The following is a 15,137-nucleotide window of genomic DNA, read 5'->3' as shown; positions in this document are numbered from 1 at the left end:
CCACCCAGGCACCCCGGGTGGGACTCTTGATCTCTGTGTTCTGAGTTCAAGCCCCATACTGGGCATAGAACTTGCTTGGCAAATAAATAGATAAATAAAATCAGCTCCTGGCACATGAGTATTTGGATTTCTGACTTGTCCTGAAACGTCAGAGAGCCGGCAATAGGCCTTCCTCGAGATGAGTCTGGCGCATCACAGTTCCCACCCATCGTGTTCACTCATTTGCTTTACCTGCCTGGCTGCTGTTGAAGTCTGTATTTTCAATCCTGATCCATGATACAAGGTGTGTGCTTGTAGGAGTAACTGAGGAGAGGGGAGCCTGGGTGCCTCCCCCTCAGGTCATGACCCCAGGGTCCTGGGATCAAGCCCCATGTTGGCCTGCTTCTCCTTCTCCCTCTGCTTGTGGTGCCCTCGCTGGCGCGCTCGCTCTCTCCCTCCCTCTCTCTCTCTGACCAAAAAAAAAAAAAAAAAAAAAAAGAATGACTGAGGAGAGGCAAGAGAAGGCAGCAGAGGAGCAGAGGGCAGGTCTTGCAAGCTTTTGTGTGATAGGCACGGTGTCTTTGTCCTGTAAGGGGGTGGTCCAGAGGCTAATAGAGGTAGATAGGAGATCGGAAAACTTTTTTGGAGGGGAGCAGACTTTTTTAAAAAAGATTGTATTTATTGGGGCGGCTGGGTGGCTCAGAGGGTTAAGCCCCTGCTTTTGGCTTGGGTCATGGTCTCAGGGTCCTGGGATCAAGCCCCGCATCGGGCTCTCAGCTCTGCAGGGAGCCTGTTTCTCTCTCTCCCTGCCTGCCTCTCTGCCTGCTTGTGATCTCGCTCTGTCAAATTAAAAAAATTAAAAATAAAAGATTTTAGGGGCGCCTGGGTGGCTCAGTGGATTAAGCCGCTGCCTTCGGCTCAGGTCATGATCTCAGGGTCCTGGGATCGAGCCCCGCATCGGGCTCTCTGCTCCGCAGGGAGCCTGCTTCCTCTCTCTCTGCCTGCCTCTCTGCCTACTTGTGATCTTGCTCTCTGTCAAATAAATAAATAAAATCTTTAAAAAAAATAAAATAAAAGATTTTATTTATTTATTTAACAAAGAGAGACACAGCGAGAGGGGGAACACAAACAGCCGGAGTAGGAGCTGGAGAAGCAGGCTTCCCACAGAGCAGGTAGCCTGATGTGGGGCTCGATCCCAGGACCCCAGCTGAAGGCAGACACTTAGGCGCCCCTGGGAGGAGACTAAAAAAAAAAACAAACAAACTAGTTTTATTGAAGTATAATTGATACAGCATAAACTGTACATATTTAATGTATACAACTGATGAGTTTGGATATACGTGTACACCTGTGAAACCATTACCATAATATCCAGGTACTAAAGATACCCATCACCTCCAAATGTTTCCTTCTGTCCTCTCTCCCTCTCTCTTTCCTGCACGCGTGCACGTGTGCATGCGTGTGCTTGCGTGTGTGTGTGTGTGCACGTGTTAAGACCACCCCACTGAGCAGGAGCCCAATGTGGGGCTTGATCCCAGGACCCCAGGATCATGACCTGAGCCAAAGGAACCTACTAAGGCACCTCCTTCTTAACGACCTTAAGTGCCTATGTTGACAATCAACTGGACTTCAAGAAGAGAAGATGGTGCGCAAATAACTGAAGTTAAGGTGACATTGACCCATTTGCTCAAGGGCTAAAGAAGCAGGTTTTCTGGCGGTGATAACAGTTCTGGTTTATTGAGTACGACGTGCCTGTGGAGCCCCCCAGTGGAGGGTTGGATGGGCCACTGGATTAGTGGGGCTCAGGAGCAATGACTGCACTCAAACCTAATCTAGTCATTGAGCCCCTCTTTCAACAATGGTGGCCTGAGCAATTTGCCCAATCCCTGAGCTGAAGATGACTAAAAATGTTGGGTGAAACACTTTAAAAACTCAAAGCACTAATGAGACAGTGAGGAATTATCGGTGTTGAGAACATGAAAGACAGGAAAGCATGGAGTCGAGACCAGCAGTAGGACCGCTTTTACCCTGGGGTCATTTACAGATGAGAACTGGGGGCAGAAAACGGGCAGTGTGGGGCAAGTGAGACCGAAATTATAGTCCAAATGTCCCCAAAGGCGAGAAACCTGGCAAACCATCTGCCGCTTTGGGGTTAGGATCCTGAAAGCTGCGTTCCTGGAGGAAGGTTGGAGTCAGGTACAGCAGAAGTAAATAGAAAATTCACACCGCAAAATATTAAAAAAACAAAATTAAGAATCAATTAATAGGTTTAAGGATAAGTCAGACTCAACTGAAGAGCAAGTAATACACTGGAAGAAAGAACAAAGAAATTTACCCAGAATGAAACACAGATTAAACGAGAATGAAAAACATAAGAGCGTTGGAGACAGAAAGGACACCGTGAAAAAAATCCGGCATACCTTTATCTGCAGCCCAGGAAGGAGGGGGGAAAAGCCCCCCCCCCCGCAAAAAAGCCTTACGGATTCAAGAAGATCAATAAACCTCAAGTAAGATTAGGATTGTCCATATTTCGACCCATCAAGGTGAAAGAGCAGGAAATTAAGTCACAGGCAAAATCTTTAAAATAGAGGAAAAAAAAGAGGATTGATTACCTTCAAAGGAGCAACCATGATGTTGGCAAAAAAATACTTTTCACAGCAAAAACGGAAGCCAAAGATAGTAAAATAATATAATAATAAATGTGCCAAAGGAAAATAACTTCCAAGCTAGAGTTCCTTATCCAGGAAAATGTCCTTCCAAAAACAAAGGTGAAAGGGACACCTGACTGGCTCCGTTGGCAGAGGCCCGATTCTTGATCTCAGGCTCCTGGGTTTGAGCTCCATGTCGGGCGTGGAGCTTGCGTCCAAAAAGACATATATACAGAATTGAAATAATGCACACGTCTACATCTACCAAGAGAACCAGATGCATCTAGCCACACAGATCTTGTACAAAAATGTTCTAGCGGCTTTATTCATAATGGATCCAAGGTGGAAACAACACAAATCTGTTCCTGTGTCTCCCAGCTGGGGAACGGCTCAGAGGGAGGGCGGGTGTATTTATGCAATGGGACACTGCTCATAAACAAAAACCAACAAATTGCTGATAAATGGAAAAATGTGAAAGAATCTTGAAATGTGTCAAGCAAGAGAAACTAGACAAAGAAGAGTACATAGACTGTGAGTCCATTTATGTGAAATTCAAGAACAGACACACCTAATCTGTGCTCATGGAAATCAGAATCATGATTGCCTCTAGGGCCCGGGGAAAGGGTCAAGAGTGAACTTTCTGAGGTGATAAAAATGTTCTTTACCTTAATTTGGGTGATGGTTACATGGACGGAATACATTACTCAAAACTGAGATGAAAGCTTAAGAACTGTGTATTTTGGTGTAATAAATTATACATCGGTGAAGTCCTTAAAAGACTTACACAACAACAATAGCATATAATTCTGGGTGGGGAGTGACGGGGGTAAACAATTAAATTATCCCTGCATTTTTCACCAGGAGGGCAAACGTGTTGCACACAATTAGGCCTTGCTAAATCAAGGATGCATGTTGTAATTTTTATTTTATTTTAATCAATTGATTGATGCAAAAAGATGATTTTGTTAAAAATGGGGTCAGGACCCGTGGGCAAAGAGCTGCTGCTGCACGTTGTGATTTTTAGAGTAGCCAGTGAAAGAGCAGAAAACGTGGGTAACCCTCCAATTAACAGAGGCAGGTAAACATAATCAGCACCAAAGAAGGCGAGAAGCCCGAGAAAAAGGACTCAGGAGGGACAAAAGCAGGGTCCGGGGGTGCCACACCAACGCAGGGGACAGCGCCTGCGCACGCGCGCTGCGAGCCCCTCCTGGGCGGGGGGCGCGTCCGCGGCGGGGCGGGGGTGCGGTGACTTGGCGCGGGCGCTTGCGGGTCCTTGTCCCCGCCCCTGCTCGTTTTTTCTGAAGTCTCTGTCGAAGGTTGCCTCCGTTTCCCTTCCAGCCTGTCATCGTCGGTGCTTTTCCCTCCGATCCACTCGGTAGAATGCGCTCTCCCGCCTCAGGTTTCTGGACTGTGGTGAACTTCACCCAGGCGTGTAGTGTTGCCCGAAGTCCCCTCCTGTTCCCTTCACTTGCTGATGCCAAACACGGTCCTAAAGCCCGCATTTTCAGGGAGGAAAAAGGGGAAAGGAAAACGGAAGTCCCTGTAGCAGAGGATGGTTTCGATCCATCGACCTCTGGGTTATGGGCCCAGCACGCTTCCGCTGCGCCACTCTGCTACTCCAGAGCCCGGTTTCTCCGGATTCCTGAAGAATGCTCCCAGGTGCCTTCTCTAAGTCGCGCCACCTAGCGTGTGGATTAAAAAAAAAACAAAAAAACTGTCGCTACCTCTAAATCCGTTTTCATTGGCTAATTTCTGACACAGCAGGCACTTCTTATTGGCTCGCAGGCTAAGTAAACCAATGGGCATTAGCGGTGCGTAAGGCGGGAGCCAATCGCGCCAGAGTTTGTTGGGACGCGCCGGCAAGCCGCGTCTGCGGCGTCTGCTCCTCTGAGGAGAGGGGCGGTTGGTGTGGCCTCCATTGTTCGGGCTGTAGGGCGCCATGAGGTAAAGGCACCGGGGGCTTCTGGCCGGGGCTAGCGTACTCGCCCGAAAGCTTCGGGGAGGTGGGCCGATGGGAGCCGGAGTCCCCGGAGGGGCCGCGTGTCCGGGGGCTGCCGGAGGGCAGCGGGCAGCGGCGAGGGTGGCGGGCGAGGGCCGCGGCGGGCCGGGCGGACGCGGGATGGCGGCTCCGGGGGCCACGGGGGTTACCCGTGCGCCGGCCCCCTGGGCGGCCGCTCTGGTCTCCGAGGCGGGGCACCGGGAACGCGGAGGGCGGCCGCGGGGCCCCCGCCGTGGAGCCCGCGCCAGCGCGAATGTCTGCCTTTCCAGGGGTGACAGAGGCCGTGGGCGCGGCGGGCGCTTTGGTTCCCGAGGAGGCCCCGGAGGAGGGTGAGTGCCGGGTCGGCGCCGGGGGATCGCGGCCGCACGGAAGCGTCCCCCCGCCCGCGCCCCTGCCGAGCGACCTCGGCGCCGTTTGGCTTTTCCGAGGAGTAACCGGCGCCGTTTCCCTTGTTGCAGGTTCAGGCCCTTCGTGCCGCACATTCCGTTCGACTTCTACCTGGTGAGTACGGCGCGGGCGCTTCCCGGGCGCCGCGTCCGGAGAGGGTCGGCGATCCCGGGACCGGAACCTTCGTTCCGAGCGGCTGACTGGGTCCCCGCCGAGGCCGCGGGGAGCGGGAGCTCTGCTGCCGGGCTCGCGGTGACTCTCGTGGTTTCTCTCCGGCCAGTGCGAGATGGCCTTCCCGCGGGTCAAGCCGGCGCCCGATGAGACGTCCTTCAGCGAGGCCTTGCTGAAGCGCAATCAGGACCTCGCCCCCAACTCTGCCGAGCAGGTGCGCTCTGCCGCCCGGAGGGCCGGGCTCCCCGAGCCCGAGACTCCTCCCGGGGGTGAAGTGTGCCCGGGGCTCCCGCCGGGCGCCGAGGGAGGCTGCCGGTGTGCGCTTCTGTCTCTACCGGGGGGCCTGTCTTGGGGTCGGGAAGTGCCTCTCTTCTGGCATATTCCAGGTCAGAGTGGCTGCGAGCGCGGTGTCCGTGCGGGCTCGGCCTGTGGGGAAAGGGTTAGGGAAGATACTCCAGCTCTGATTACAAGTGTTCACCGGACGGTCTTTTTGTTCCCTGCTGTTTTTCAGGCCTCTATCCTTTCTCTGGTGACGAAAATAAACAATGTGATTGACAATTTGATTGTGGCTCCAGGGACGTTTGAAGTGGTGAGTTTTTAATGATGTAGTCACAGGAACGGGCAGTCTTGGTAGTGTGGGTAGCGTTCCCTTGGCGCCCGTATCTTAATTCTTCAGTTACTTGTTCTCCAAGCCAAGCCTAAAATGGAAAGGAAAGTACAGTGGAATTCCTTTGTAGTGGTCATGCTGGGGACAAGACTTGTGTCCGCGCTCTCAGCTAGCCATTACGTATTCGTTGTTTCATGTGCTTGTTTCGGGATGTGATTTGACTTCTGCTACTTCTAAGTCTGGCTAATAATTGTATCGTAATTGACTTCTGAGAGGAAATAGTTTTTTTTTCCTAAGGTTTTATTTTATGTATTTGAAAGAGGGAGCGAGCACATCAGCATGAGTGTGGGGGAAGGGCAGAGGGACAAGCAGAATCCCTGCAGAGTGGCGAGTCCAATGCAGACAGATCTCCGGGACCCTGAGACCACCACCGCAGCGGGTCAGACTGACATACTTAACCAGTAGCCACCCAGGCACACCTAGACAGTCTTTTCACTTCTACATTTTTTTCCTCCCTGAAATCCCTTTTCCAACAGCAAATTGAAGAAGTCCGACAGGTGGGGTCATATAAAAAGGGAACAATGACTACAGGACACAACGTGGCTGACCTGGTGGTGATCCTAAAGATTCTGCCAACATGTGAGTGCACCTCTTTCTGGCCGCAGGAGCAGAAAGTTGAGTTTGAAGCATGGGGAATCTTTAAGGCCCAAATTGCTTTTCTTTTCTTTTCTTTTTTTTTTTAAGGTTTTGTTTAAAAGAGAAAGGAACATGAGCCGTGGTGGCGGGGGGCAAGGGGATTGGCAGGGAGAAACAGATTCCCCACTGAGCAGGAGTCTGACCCAGGGCTTGATCCCAGGACCCATGAGATCATGACCTGAGCTGAAGGCAGCCACTTAACCAACTGAGCCACCCAGGAGCCCCTAAAGCCCAAATTTCTTGTGAGGAAGATTATTTGGAAGACAAATGGGAAATTTATTTTTTTTAATGTGCGCTGAGGTAATGGACAAAGTCTGGACGATGTGTCTGAAAAAATGTATGTCTAGTTACTAAAGGGCATTGTTTCTCATTTGGTGATTTTTGCCTGCCATGCGATATTTGGCAGTGTCTAGAGACAGTTTGGGCTATGGCATCCAAGGAGTAGAGATCAATGCGCAGGACATATTCTGGCCTCCAACTGTCAAAGAATTATCCAGCCCCAAATGGGATTAGTGCCACTGATGAGAAACTGTACTATTCAAAAAATAAAAACAAAAAAACGAAAACGGGGTATGGGTATAGGAGGTATCCTGTTCCCTGAGCCTTCCGGTTTCCCTGTTGGGGTGTTCGTTTCCCCTTGTAAAAGTGTTTATTCTTGCTTGCCGTTGCTCCAACCTTGCATGTGGGGCAGAAATCAGAGGGTGGAGTAGTATAGAGCTGTATAGCCTTTAAATAATTGTTTATGGTCTCTTTTTCTCTCATCTAGTGGAAGCTGTTGCTGCCCTAGGGAACAAAGTTGTGGAAAGCCTAAGAGCGCAGGATCCTTCTGAAGGTTGGAGTTTGTTGCTGAACATGTATTTAGTTAGTGGTAATAGGAGCCAGGTGTAGAATTTCAAGTACACTTTTTAACAAAGTCAGGTCAGGCTAAAGGAAGAGTGAATGTAGAGTTTTCTGTTGGGGAAGTTTCTGACAGTGATCGCCTATGTTCAGAACCCTGTTGCATCTCCTTTACCTTTACTTACTCTTTTTTAATAGTCGAGGCTATTTTTTATTTTTTTTAAGATTTTATTTGACAGAACAAGAGAGGGAGAGAGACACACACAAATAGGGGGAAGCACCAGAAGGAGAGGGAGAAGCAGACTACCTTCTGAACAGGGAGTCCCATGTAGGGCTTGATCCCAGGACCCCGATGATGTGGACCCAGGATCCCATGACCTGAGCCAAAGGCAGATGCTCAACCAACTGAGCCACCCAACCGTTTCTACTTGTTTTTGTTTGTTTGTTAAGATTTTATCGACTTAGCATGGGCAGAGCAGAGGAAGAGGGACAAGTAGATCACATGCTGAGCGCAGAGCCAGATGCAGGCCTCAGTCCCACAACCCTGAGATCATGACCTGAGCTAAAATCAAGAGTCAGTTATGTAACCAACTGAGCCACCCAGGCATGCCTACTTTTTACTTTTTTAAAGTTTAAGTAATTGCTATACCCAGTGTGGGGCTTGAACTCACATCCTAGAGATCAAGGGTCCCATGCTCTACCCACTGAGCCAGCCAGGTGCTCCATGTCAGTTACTTTTATTTTTTTTATTTTTTTAAGATTTTATTTATTTATTTGACAGAGAGAGAGAGATCACAAGTAGGCAGAGAGGCAGAAAGAGAGGAGGAAGCAGGCTCCCCGCGGAGCAGAGAGCCCGATGCAGGGCTCGATTCCAGGACCCTGAGATCATGACCTGAGCCGAAGGCAGTGGCTTAATCCACTGAGCCACCCAGGCGCCCTGTCAGTTACTTTTAAAATTGTATTCTGAATCTTCATTCTGGACTTTTAATATTTCCTTAAAGGTTTTATTTATTTATTTGAGAGACATACTACTTGCTTGCTCGCAGGGAAGAGGGGGTAGAGTGGGAGGGAGAGGGATAAACAGACCCTACGCCCAGTGCAGAGCCAATATAGGGCTTGATCTCAGGACGCCGACATCAGGACCTGAGCCAAAACCAAGAGTCAGATACCTGGTGGACTGAGTCACCCAGGTGCCCCTGGATCTTGCTGTTTTTAAAAACCTATCTATTCCCCTACTTCCACTGTAGATTTATCTCTGGTCATCTAAAGGAAATGGGAAAGTTACAGCTTTTGATTTTCTTTCAGTTTTGACCATGCTGACCAATGAAACTGGCTTCGAGATTAGTTCTTCTGATGCTACAGTGAAGATTCTCATTACGACAGTGCCACCCAATCTCCGAAAACTGGACCCAGAACTCCATTGTTAGTTCTTTTTTTCTGTTGCTGAGATAGTTGGGAAAACAAAACATGGCATAAGGTTGCTGTTAAGTTTACTTATTAGCTTGTTGCTATTCCACATGAAGCCTTCTGCACTGAAGTTGATGCCTAGACTTTGCTGTCTCCCTCTGTAATTTGGAGAGTTTTACCAGCTTGCTAGTGAAATTGTTACATGGGATGACTAAGAAAGCAGCTGGTGGAGGACTTAAGAAGGAGTGAGGAAATATTTATGGGGGGGGTTGGCTCTTGGAGAAAGTGGTGGATCTTGCATGCTTTTACATTTGATTTGGAGGAAGAAGAGTGATTTTTGGACGAATGATTTGCTGATCTAAGGAACATGGGGTGGTTTAAGAAATTAGGAAGTTATACCCTGTCTTGCAAGTTCTTGGACTATGGCAGTGTGGTTGAATTGCTTGCTTAATCGTGGTAGTATTTCATTGTGGCCTGCTGTGCTTGTCTTCTAGTGGATATCAAGGTGTTGCAGAGTGCCTTAGCAGCCATCAGACATGCCCGTTGGTTTGAGGAAAATGCCTCTCAGTCCACGTGAGTCACTCATTATTTGAGTTAAAATTAATAACTCTAATTAATAGTAGCCAGATTCCCCCATACTTCCTGTGTTAGAACTTTTTTTTTTTTTTAAAGATTTTTATTTATTTATTTGACAGAGAGAGAGATCACAAGTAGGCAGAGAGGCAGGCAGAGAGAGAGGAGGAAGCAGGCTCCCTGCGGAGCAGAGAGCCCGATGCGGGGCTCGATCCCAGGACCCTGAGATCATGATCTGAGCGGAAGGCAGCGGCTTAATCCACTGAGCCACCCAGGCGCCTGTTAGAACTTTTTTGGCTAAAATTTGTCAGGGTTGTTTTTTGGTAGGGCTTTCTTTTTCTTTCTTTCTTTTTTTAAACTTCAAGTATACAAATTTAGATGGAAACAGAATGTGTAGTTTTGGAAATAAAATCAGCTCTGTACCTCGGGGATGGAAATACATAAGTTTATTACTTTTAATCTCTGGGTCCCTCTTACCTTCAGAGTTAAAGTTCTCATCAGACTGCTGAAAGACCTGAGGATTCGGTTTCCTGGTTTTGAGCCCCTCACACCCTGGATCCTTGACCTACTCGTAAGTAAAGAAGGGCATTTGGAAGTTCCTGCTCATCCCTACTTAAAAGTAGTTACTCTGAAACCTATCAGGGTCTGAAATTTGGTGAAGCTGAAAATGAATTTCATGGTGGGCAACATAATCCCGTAAATATACAAGGTTTATTACTTCCTTGGGTTTTTGGAGTATTCAGTTGAATGAGTAATTGGCTGCCCTTATGCCTTTTTGTTAACTGATTGACATCAGTAACGTGATAATGAAAGGAAATTACTGAATGAACAGCCATTTCAGAATTGCTCATGAACATTGGAGCTAGGCCTTGATAACCAGTTTTCTCTTGGATGGTTGAAAGTTTGTTTGGCTAGATACGGCAGGTGTATGGCACACCTACCAGATTGTTTCTTCTTCAGGGGCACTATGCTGTGATGAACAATCCCACCAGACAGCCTTTGGCCCTAAATGTGGCATACAGGTATAACACGCTGCTTTGGGTTTGGGGCTGGGTTGAAGTGGTCTTTGTGTTCTCTTAATGTTCTTGTATGTTTCAGGCGTTGCTTACAGATTCTGGCTGCAGGACTGTTCCTGCCAGGGTCGGTGGGTATCACAGACCCCTGTGAGAGTGGCAACTTCCGAGTACACACAGTCATGACTCTGGAACAACAGGTATTGGGACAGCTCTGATATGGTCTGTTATGCCCCACTCTCGTCAGAAGGCAAAGGGAATGTGGTCTTTGGGGGGGGTCAAGATTTAGGGGTTCTCACAGACTTTGGTCTTGAAATTAAGGTTGTCTTTATTTTCATGATAATGTTCATCAGATAAGTACTTTGATTCATCTTGCTAGTTTACCCTCACTTTGCTCTCCTTTAGGACATGGTGTGCTACACAGCTCAGACTCTCGTCAGAATCCTGTCACATGGTGGTTTTCGGAAGATTCTTGGCCAGGAGGGTGATGCCAGCTGTGAGTGCTCACCGTTCGGCCCAGCTTCTTTGTGCTGCTCTGTCGTCTGCAAGGAAGCCCTGCACTGCTCACATGTCTTGCTGTTTCTACTGTGTAGATCATGAGTTGTATGCTTGACTACTTGGCTTGAAATTACTTTTTCTTTTCTAGATCTTGCTTCTGAAATATCTACCTGGGATGGAGTGATAGTGACACCTTCAGAAAAGGCTTATGAGAAGCCACCAGAGAAGAAGGAAGGGGAGGAAGAGGAGGAGAATACGGAAGAACCACCTCAAGGAGAGGAAGAGGAAAGCATGGAGACTCAGGAGTGACCTTCCTTTCTCTTCATACCTTTTCTTTTCCAAGGGGAAGACTGCAGCCTAAGCTAACTGCTACTGGGCTTTATATGGTGGCATTTCTGAGGGATAGGGGAGACAGGATGGAACATAAACTCTGTAGAAGGGGGTGTCATTCCACTGGGTTCTGATTGGCCTTAGCCAGAAGTCTCCCATTTAGTACCTATGCCATCCATGTATAGTGAAGCAGCCTACCAGCTTTTCTTCCTGAGACTTCAGAGAACCCAGTTCCTGGAAACCTCTCTCAACCATACTTCGTTGTTGAAATGTTGTGAGCTGTTAGTGTCTGATTTTTTTTTTTCTTTTCTAAGAAAAATGATTAAAGTACTTCCTAGTAGGGCTCTTGGTCTTGTTTTCCATTGGCACCTGAGAACCTTTTTTGCTTTCTGTACTCTTTTTTTTTTTTTCTAAAGATTTTTATTTATTTATTTGACAGAGATCACAAGTAGGCAGAGAGGTAGGCAGAGAGAGAGGAGGAAGCAGGCTCCCTGCTGAGCAGAGAGCCTGATGCAGGGCTCGACCCTGAGATCATGACCTGAGCCGAAGGCAGAGGTTTAACCCACTGAGCCCCCCAGGCGCCCTGCTTTCTGTACTTTTAAGTAAAAGTGATACTTGAGTCTTTTCATTATAAACACTAGATCATAATTTGAAGCCATATTTGAACCAAAGTACAATGACTTTTGGAACCTTTCCATACACCAGAGTAAACTAGAACACTGTTGAAGCATTTATTGAATTAAATGGTTCTAGCAATACTGCTACTATATTCAAGGCAAGTGCAATCAACAAGAGAGGGTATAGACCGGAGTCGCTACCTTGACTTTGCCTGCCCTCTTCTCCAAATCCTCTGTAAACAAAAAAGTCACAAGTAGAGGACATGCAACAGAAGAACAGAACTAGGCCTGAAGACAGAGGAGTTCCGTCTTGAGTACGTACAGGCCTCAGCTCATTCTTGGAAGCTAGAGTCATAATAAATCCTTTGGGATCACTGGTCCTGCTGTACACAGGTTTCTTTGAGGCCCCACATAAACGGGTAAGACTTAAGTGCTTCAAACAGACTGGGCTGCTATGCTGATGTCCCATGGTCTACAGGGAGTCCTGGAAGAAACAAAGCAGCTGGGGAACAGTACTTGGGCTACTCTGAGGCCACGAGTGGCTCCTATCTTCTGGCCTATTACTTGCTTGGGGAACCAGGAGGGTAAACCCCTGAATCCAGCATTGCCCTCCTGCGGGCTGTTTCCTTGGCCACGCTGTGGTTTAGCCGCCTCAGCCGTTCCTATAAGACAAGATTTGAATCATGGGGTACCTGGGTGGCTCTGTCGTTAAGCGTCTGCCTTCAGCTCAGGTCATGATCCCAGGATCCTGGGCTCATGCCCCACATCAGGCTCCCTGCTCGTCGGGAAGCCTGCTTCTCCCTCTCCCACTCCCCCTGCTTGTGTTCCCGCTCTCGCTGTGTTTCTTAAAATCTGTAAAGAACAAGATTTGGAGTCTTAGCTACTCAGTGAAAGGCTCCGGCACTCCCTGTCAACTAGATGCTGGACGGTACCTTGGGCCTGAGAACGAGTTCTATTACGCCTGACACTAGCGGACAACTCTCTTTGTTTCACTGCCTTGGGGACTGTGGGATGTCCCTGATGACTTGGAAAGAATCACTGCCGGCGGGGAATTCTTTTACCTGCGCGTTCTGTAGAATGTTGTTGACCAAGACCACTCGCCGCCGGGCATTAAGCAGCTTCTTCACGTAGGGGTCGAGGTCCAGGGCCACCTTCTGATCCTCATTGATCCGGCACAGTTCTGGGGGATGGAAGGAAGGAGCAGCGAACACCGAATGGTTCGCTTCCTGCTCCTAGGGAGAGCAGGCTAGTAAACGGGACTTAAACACGCCTGCACCCACGTAGGCCGGCCACTAGAACCCTGGAAAGCAGAATCCACTGCAGCCTCGCAGCCCTGCAAGCACACGACCGAAGCCCACCCCGAGCTCGGCTAAACGCGAGGCCCTAGAAGTGCGCTGCAGGGTCGCTGGTCCACCGGGTGCTTACTCACCAGTAGCTAGGTTGTCAATCTGTTCTCGTAGTTCTACCTGGCTCTCTCTGCAGAAGTACGAGACCCACACTGTCAGTTACCGGGACTCGAAAAACCCACTCCCTCAGGGACTCCCCAAGTGTGGGGAGACGCCACCACCACCACCCGCGGCTGCCCGGCCGCCCCGCCTTTCCCTCCAGTCCCACGCGAGACTCGCCCACTTCCTGCACAAGCCCCGCCCCTTCCTGCATAGCACTACTCCGCCTCCCCTCCCCCCACGAGGAGAGCCCCGGTCCGGCCCCGCCCCTCCTTCTCGGACCTGACAGCGTGGACGTGAGAGTCCAGCTGCTGCACAGCCGGTCGCAGGAACTCGAGGAGCCCCTCGGCGAAGAGGTCGCGGCCTGCGGGACCCGCCACTGGGGTCCCTGCGCCGGACACAGCAGCGGAACTAGCCGCCGCCATCACGAGCAGTTCTTCCGCCCGGAACGTGCCGCGCGGGCCGCCGGGAGCTGGAGTCGCGCTGACGTGCGCCACCAGGGGGCGCCTGGCAGCTGCTGGCTGGACGCAGCCTGGGGACTTCTGGGAAACCGAGTCTCCGCGACCGGGGGCGGGGCGGGCCGACCCGCAGTTCCTTGGAGGCCCCGGAGAAGCGGTGCTGGGGGGCGTCTCCAGTCCTGGGGGTGGAAGGAGCCGTTTTGGGGGCAGCTGTCTTGGGTGTTCTGCAAAGGTGAAGAAGGGAGTGCTTGTCTCTCTGGTTGCGCTTAGCCGCCCGTGCTACCCAGATTGTATTCATCGTGTCCGTAGTCTCCTGCTGCCGACTTTGGAGCGTCTACACAGGGAGTGGGACTAATTTTCAGTCTTAAAAGGGAGTGAAATCGTGTGGATGAGCCTTGGAGACTGTGCTGAGTGAACGAAGCCGAGCGCGACGAGCACCGTCTGGTTATCGCACGCAGCACCCAGAGCAGCCAAATTCATGCAGATCAAATGTGCTGTTGGTTCTTTCTCGAAACAGGGTTGCAAGGGGAGTTACTGCTTAGTGGGTTTCAGTACAGGACGAAGAAGTTCTAGAGATGAGTAATGACACAGTAATGTGAATTTGCCTAATGCCACTGACCGGTACAGTTAAAAATGGTTTAAGTGGTAAATTTTATGTGTATTTTGCCACAGTAAAGCAGAATTTAAAACCTAGATGTGTTTCCATTTTATCATTTTTCCCTTCCTTCAAAAAGTTTCCTTCGTTTTGTTGTGCTTTTCTTGGCTTTCCTGAGTTTACCGTCTTGTTGAATTCCCAACCCAAGGCACAGTGTCTCAAGCTCTGGAGTGTTCCAGTGGCTCACAGTCCTGTGGCCGTGGGGTAAGGTGTGTGTAGAGGTGCTCCTGGGGGGCAAATGGGGCCCCAGACTGTTCAGCCTTGAGCTTCATCCTCAGGAATGGAAGTGGAGAGCTGTTTACATCACTGTGGGAGGGCGCCCGGGTGGCTCAGTTGGTCAAGCGACTGCCTTCAGCTCTGGTCATGATCCTGGTGTCCTGGGATCAAGTAGCGCATGGTGGGGGAGGGGGGGGGTCCGTGCTCAGCGGGGAGCCTGCTTCTCTCTCTCCCTCTGTCCCTCCCCCTGCTTGTACTCTCCCTCTCATGCTCTCTGTTAAATAAATAAATTAAAAAATAATTTTTTTTAATATTTTATTTATCTGACAGAGATCACAAGCAGGCAGAGAGGCAGGCAGAGAGAGAGGGGGAAGCAGGCTCCCCGCTGAGCAGAGAGCCCGATGCAGGGCTGGATCCCGGGACCCTGAGATTATGACCTGAGCCAAAGGCAGAGGCTTAACCCACTGAGCCACCCAGGCGCCGCAAAATTAAAAAAAAAAAACCAAAAAACAAAAAACCATGGACGCCTGGGTGGCTCAGTGGGTTAAGCCGCTGCCTTCGGCCCAGGTCATGATCTCGGGGTCCTGGGATCGAGTCCCGC

The 15,137-nt window shown here is 49.8% G+C and overlaps 2 protein-coding genes and 1 non-coding gene across 3 annotated transcripts; 1 reads left to right on the top strand and 2 right to left on the bottom strand.

Moving 5' to 3' along the window:
- Nucleotides 1–4,170: 4,170 nt before the first annotated feature.
- On the bottom strand, nt 4,171–4,242 carry TRNAM-CAU. The gene has a single exon. It is a non-coding gene; the product is annotated as a tRNA-Met (tRNA).
- Nucleotides 4,243–4,446: 204 nt separating this feature from the next.
- Nucleotides 4,447–11,488, top strand: ILF2 (interleukin enhancer binding factor 2). Its single transcript, XM_045983336.1, has 14 exons — nt 4,447–4,571; nt 4,896–4,955; nt 5,085–5,127; nt 5,294–5,398; nt 5,696–5,773; nt 6,328–6,430; nt 7,254–7,319; nt 8,630–8,746; nt 9,226–9,304; nt 9,788–9,875; nt 10,265–10,326; nt 10,403–10,517; nt 10,723–10,813; nt 10,964–11,488. Exons 1-14 carry the CDS (start codon nt 4,567–4,569, stop codon nt 11,122–11,124), a joined length of 1,173 nt encoding a protein of 390 aa, XP_045839292.1. The 5' UTR covers nt 4,447–4,566; the 3' UTR covers nt 11,125–11,488.
- A 374-nt stretch (nt 11,489–11,862) lies between these two features.
- Nucleotides 11,863–14,294, bottom strand: SNAPIN (SNAP associated protein). Its single transcript, XM_045983337.1, has 4 exons — nt 13,490–14,294; nt 13,192–13,238; nt 12,824–12,942; nt 11,863–12,424 (listed from the first exon to the last, which is right to left on the bottom strand). The coding sequence occupies exons 1-4, from the start codon at nt 13,630–13,632 to the stop codon at nt 12,323–12,325; spliced, it is 411 nt and encodes a 136-aa protein (XP_045839293.1). The 5' UTR covers nt 13,633–14,294; the 3' UTR covers nt 11,863–12,322.
- Between the last annotated feature and the right edge of the window lie 843 nt (nt 14,295–15,137).

Source organism: Meles meles, chromosome 17 (genome assembly GCF_922984935.1).
Source record: "Meles meles chromosome 17, mMelMel3.1 paternal haplotype, whole genome shotgun sequence".
NCBI lineage: Eukaryota > Metazoa > Chordata > Mammalia > Carnivora > Mustelidae > Meles > Meles meles.
This window is presented reverse-complemented; position numbering and strand designations above follow the sequence as displayed.

What these genes read in the sequence shown, in the direction of transcription:
- ILF2 (XM_045983336.1), top strand. An exon ending in CGAGGAGGCCCCGGAGGAGG is followed by an intron (nt 4,956 to 5,084) that starts GTGAGTGCCGGG and finishes CCCTTGTTGCAG; the next exon opens with GTTCAGGCCCTTCGTGCCGC. An exon ending in CCTAAAGATTCTGCCAACAT is followed by an intron (nt 6,431 to 7,253) that starts GTGAGTGCACCT and finishes TCTCTCATCTAG; the next exon opens with TGGAAGCTGTTGCTGCCCTA.
- SNAPIN (XM_045983337.1), bottom strand. Translation starts at nt 13,632, where the DNA reads ATGGCGGCGGCTAGTTCCGCTGCTGTGTCCGGCGCAGGGACCCCAGTG. An exon ending in GATTGACAACCTAGCTACTG is followed by an intron (nt 12,943 to 13,191) that starts GTGAGTAAGCAC and finishes TCCATCCCCCAG; the next exon opens with AACTGTGCCGGATCAATGAG. An exon ending in ACATTCTACAGAACGCGCAG is followed by an intron (nt 12,425 to 12,823) that starts GTAAAAGAATTC and finishes CTTGTCTTATAG; the next exon opens with GAACGGCTGAGGCGGCTAAA.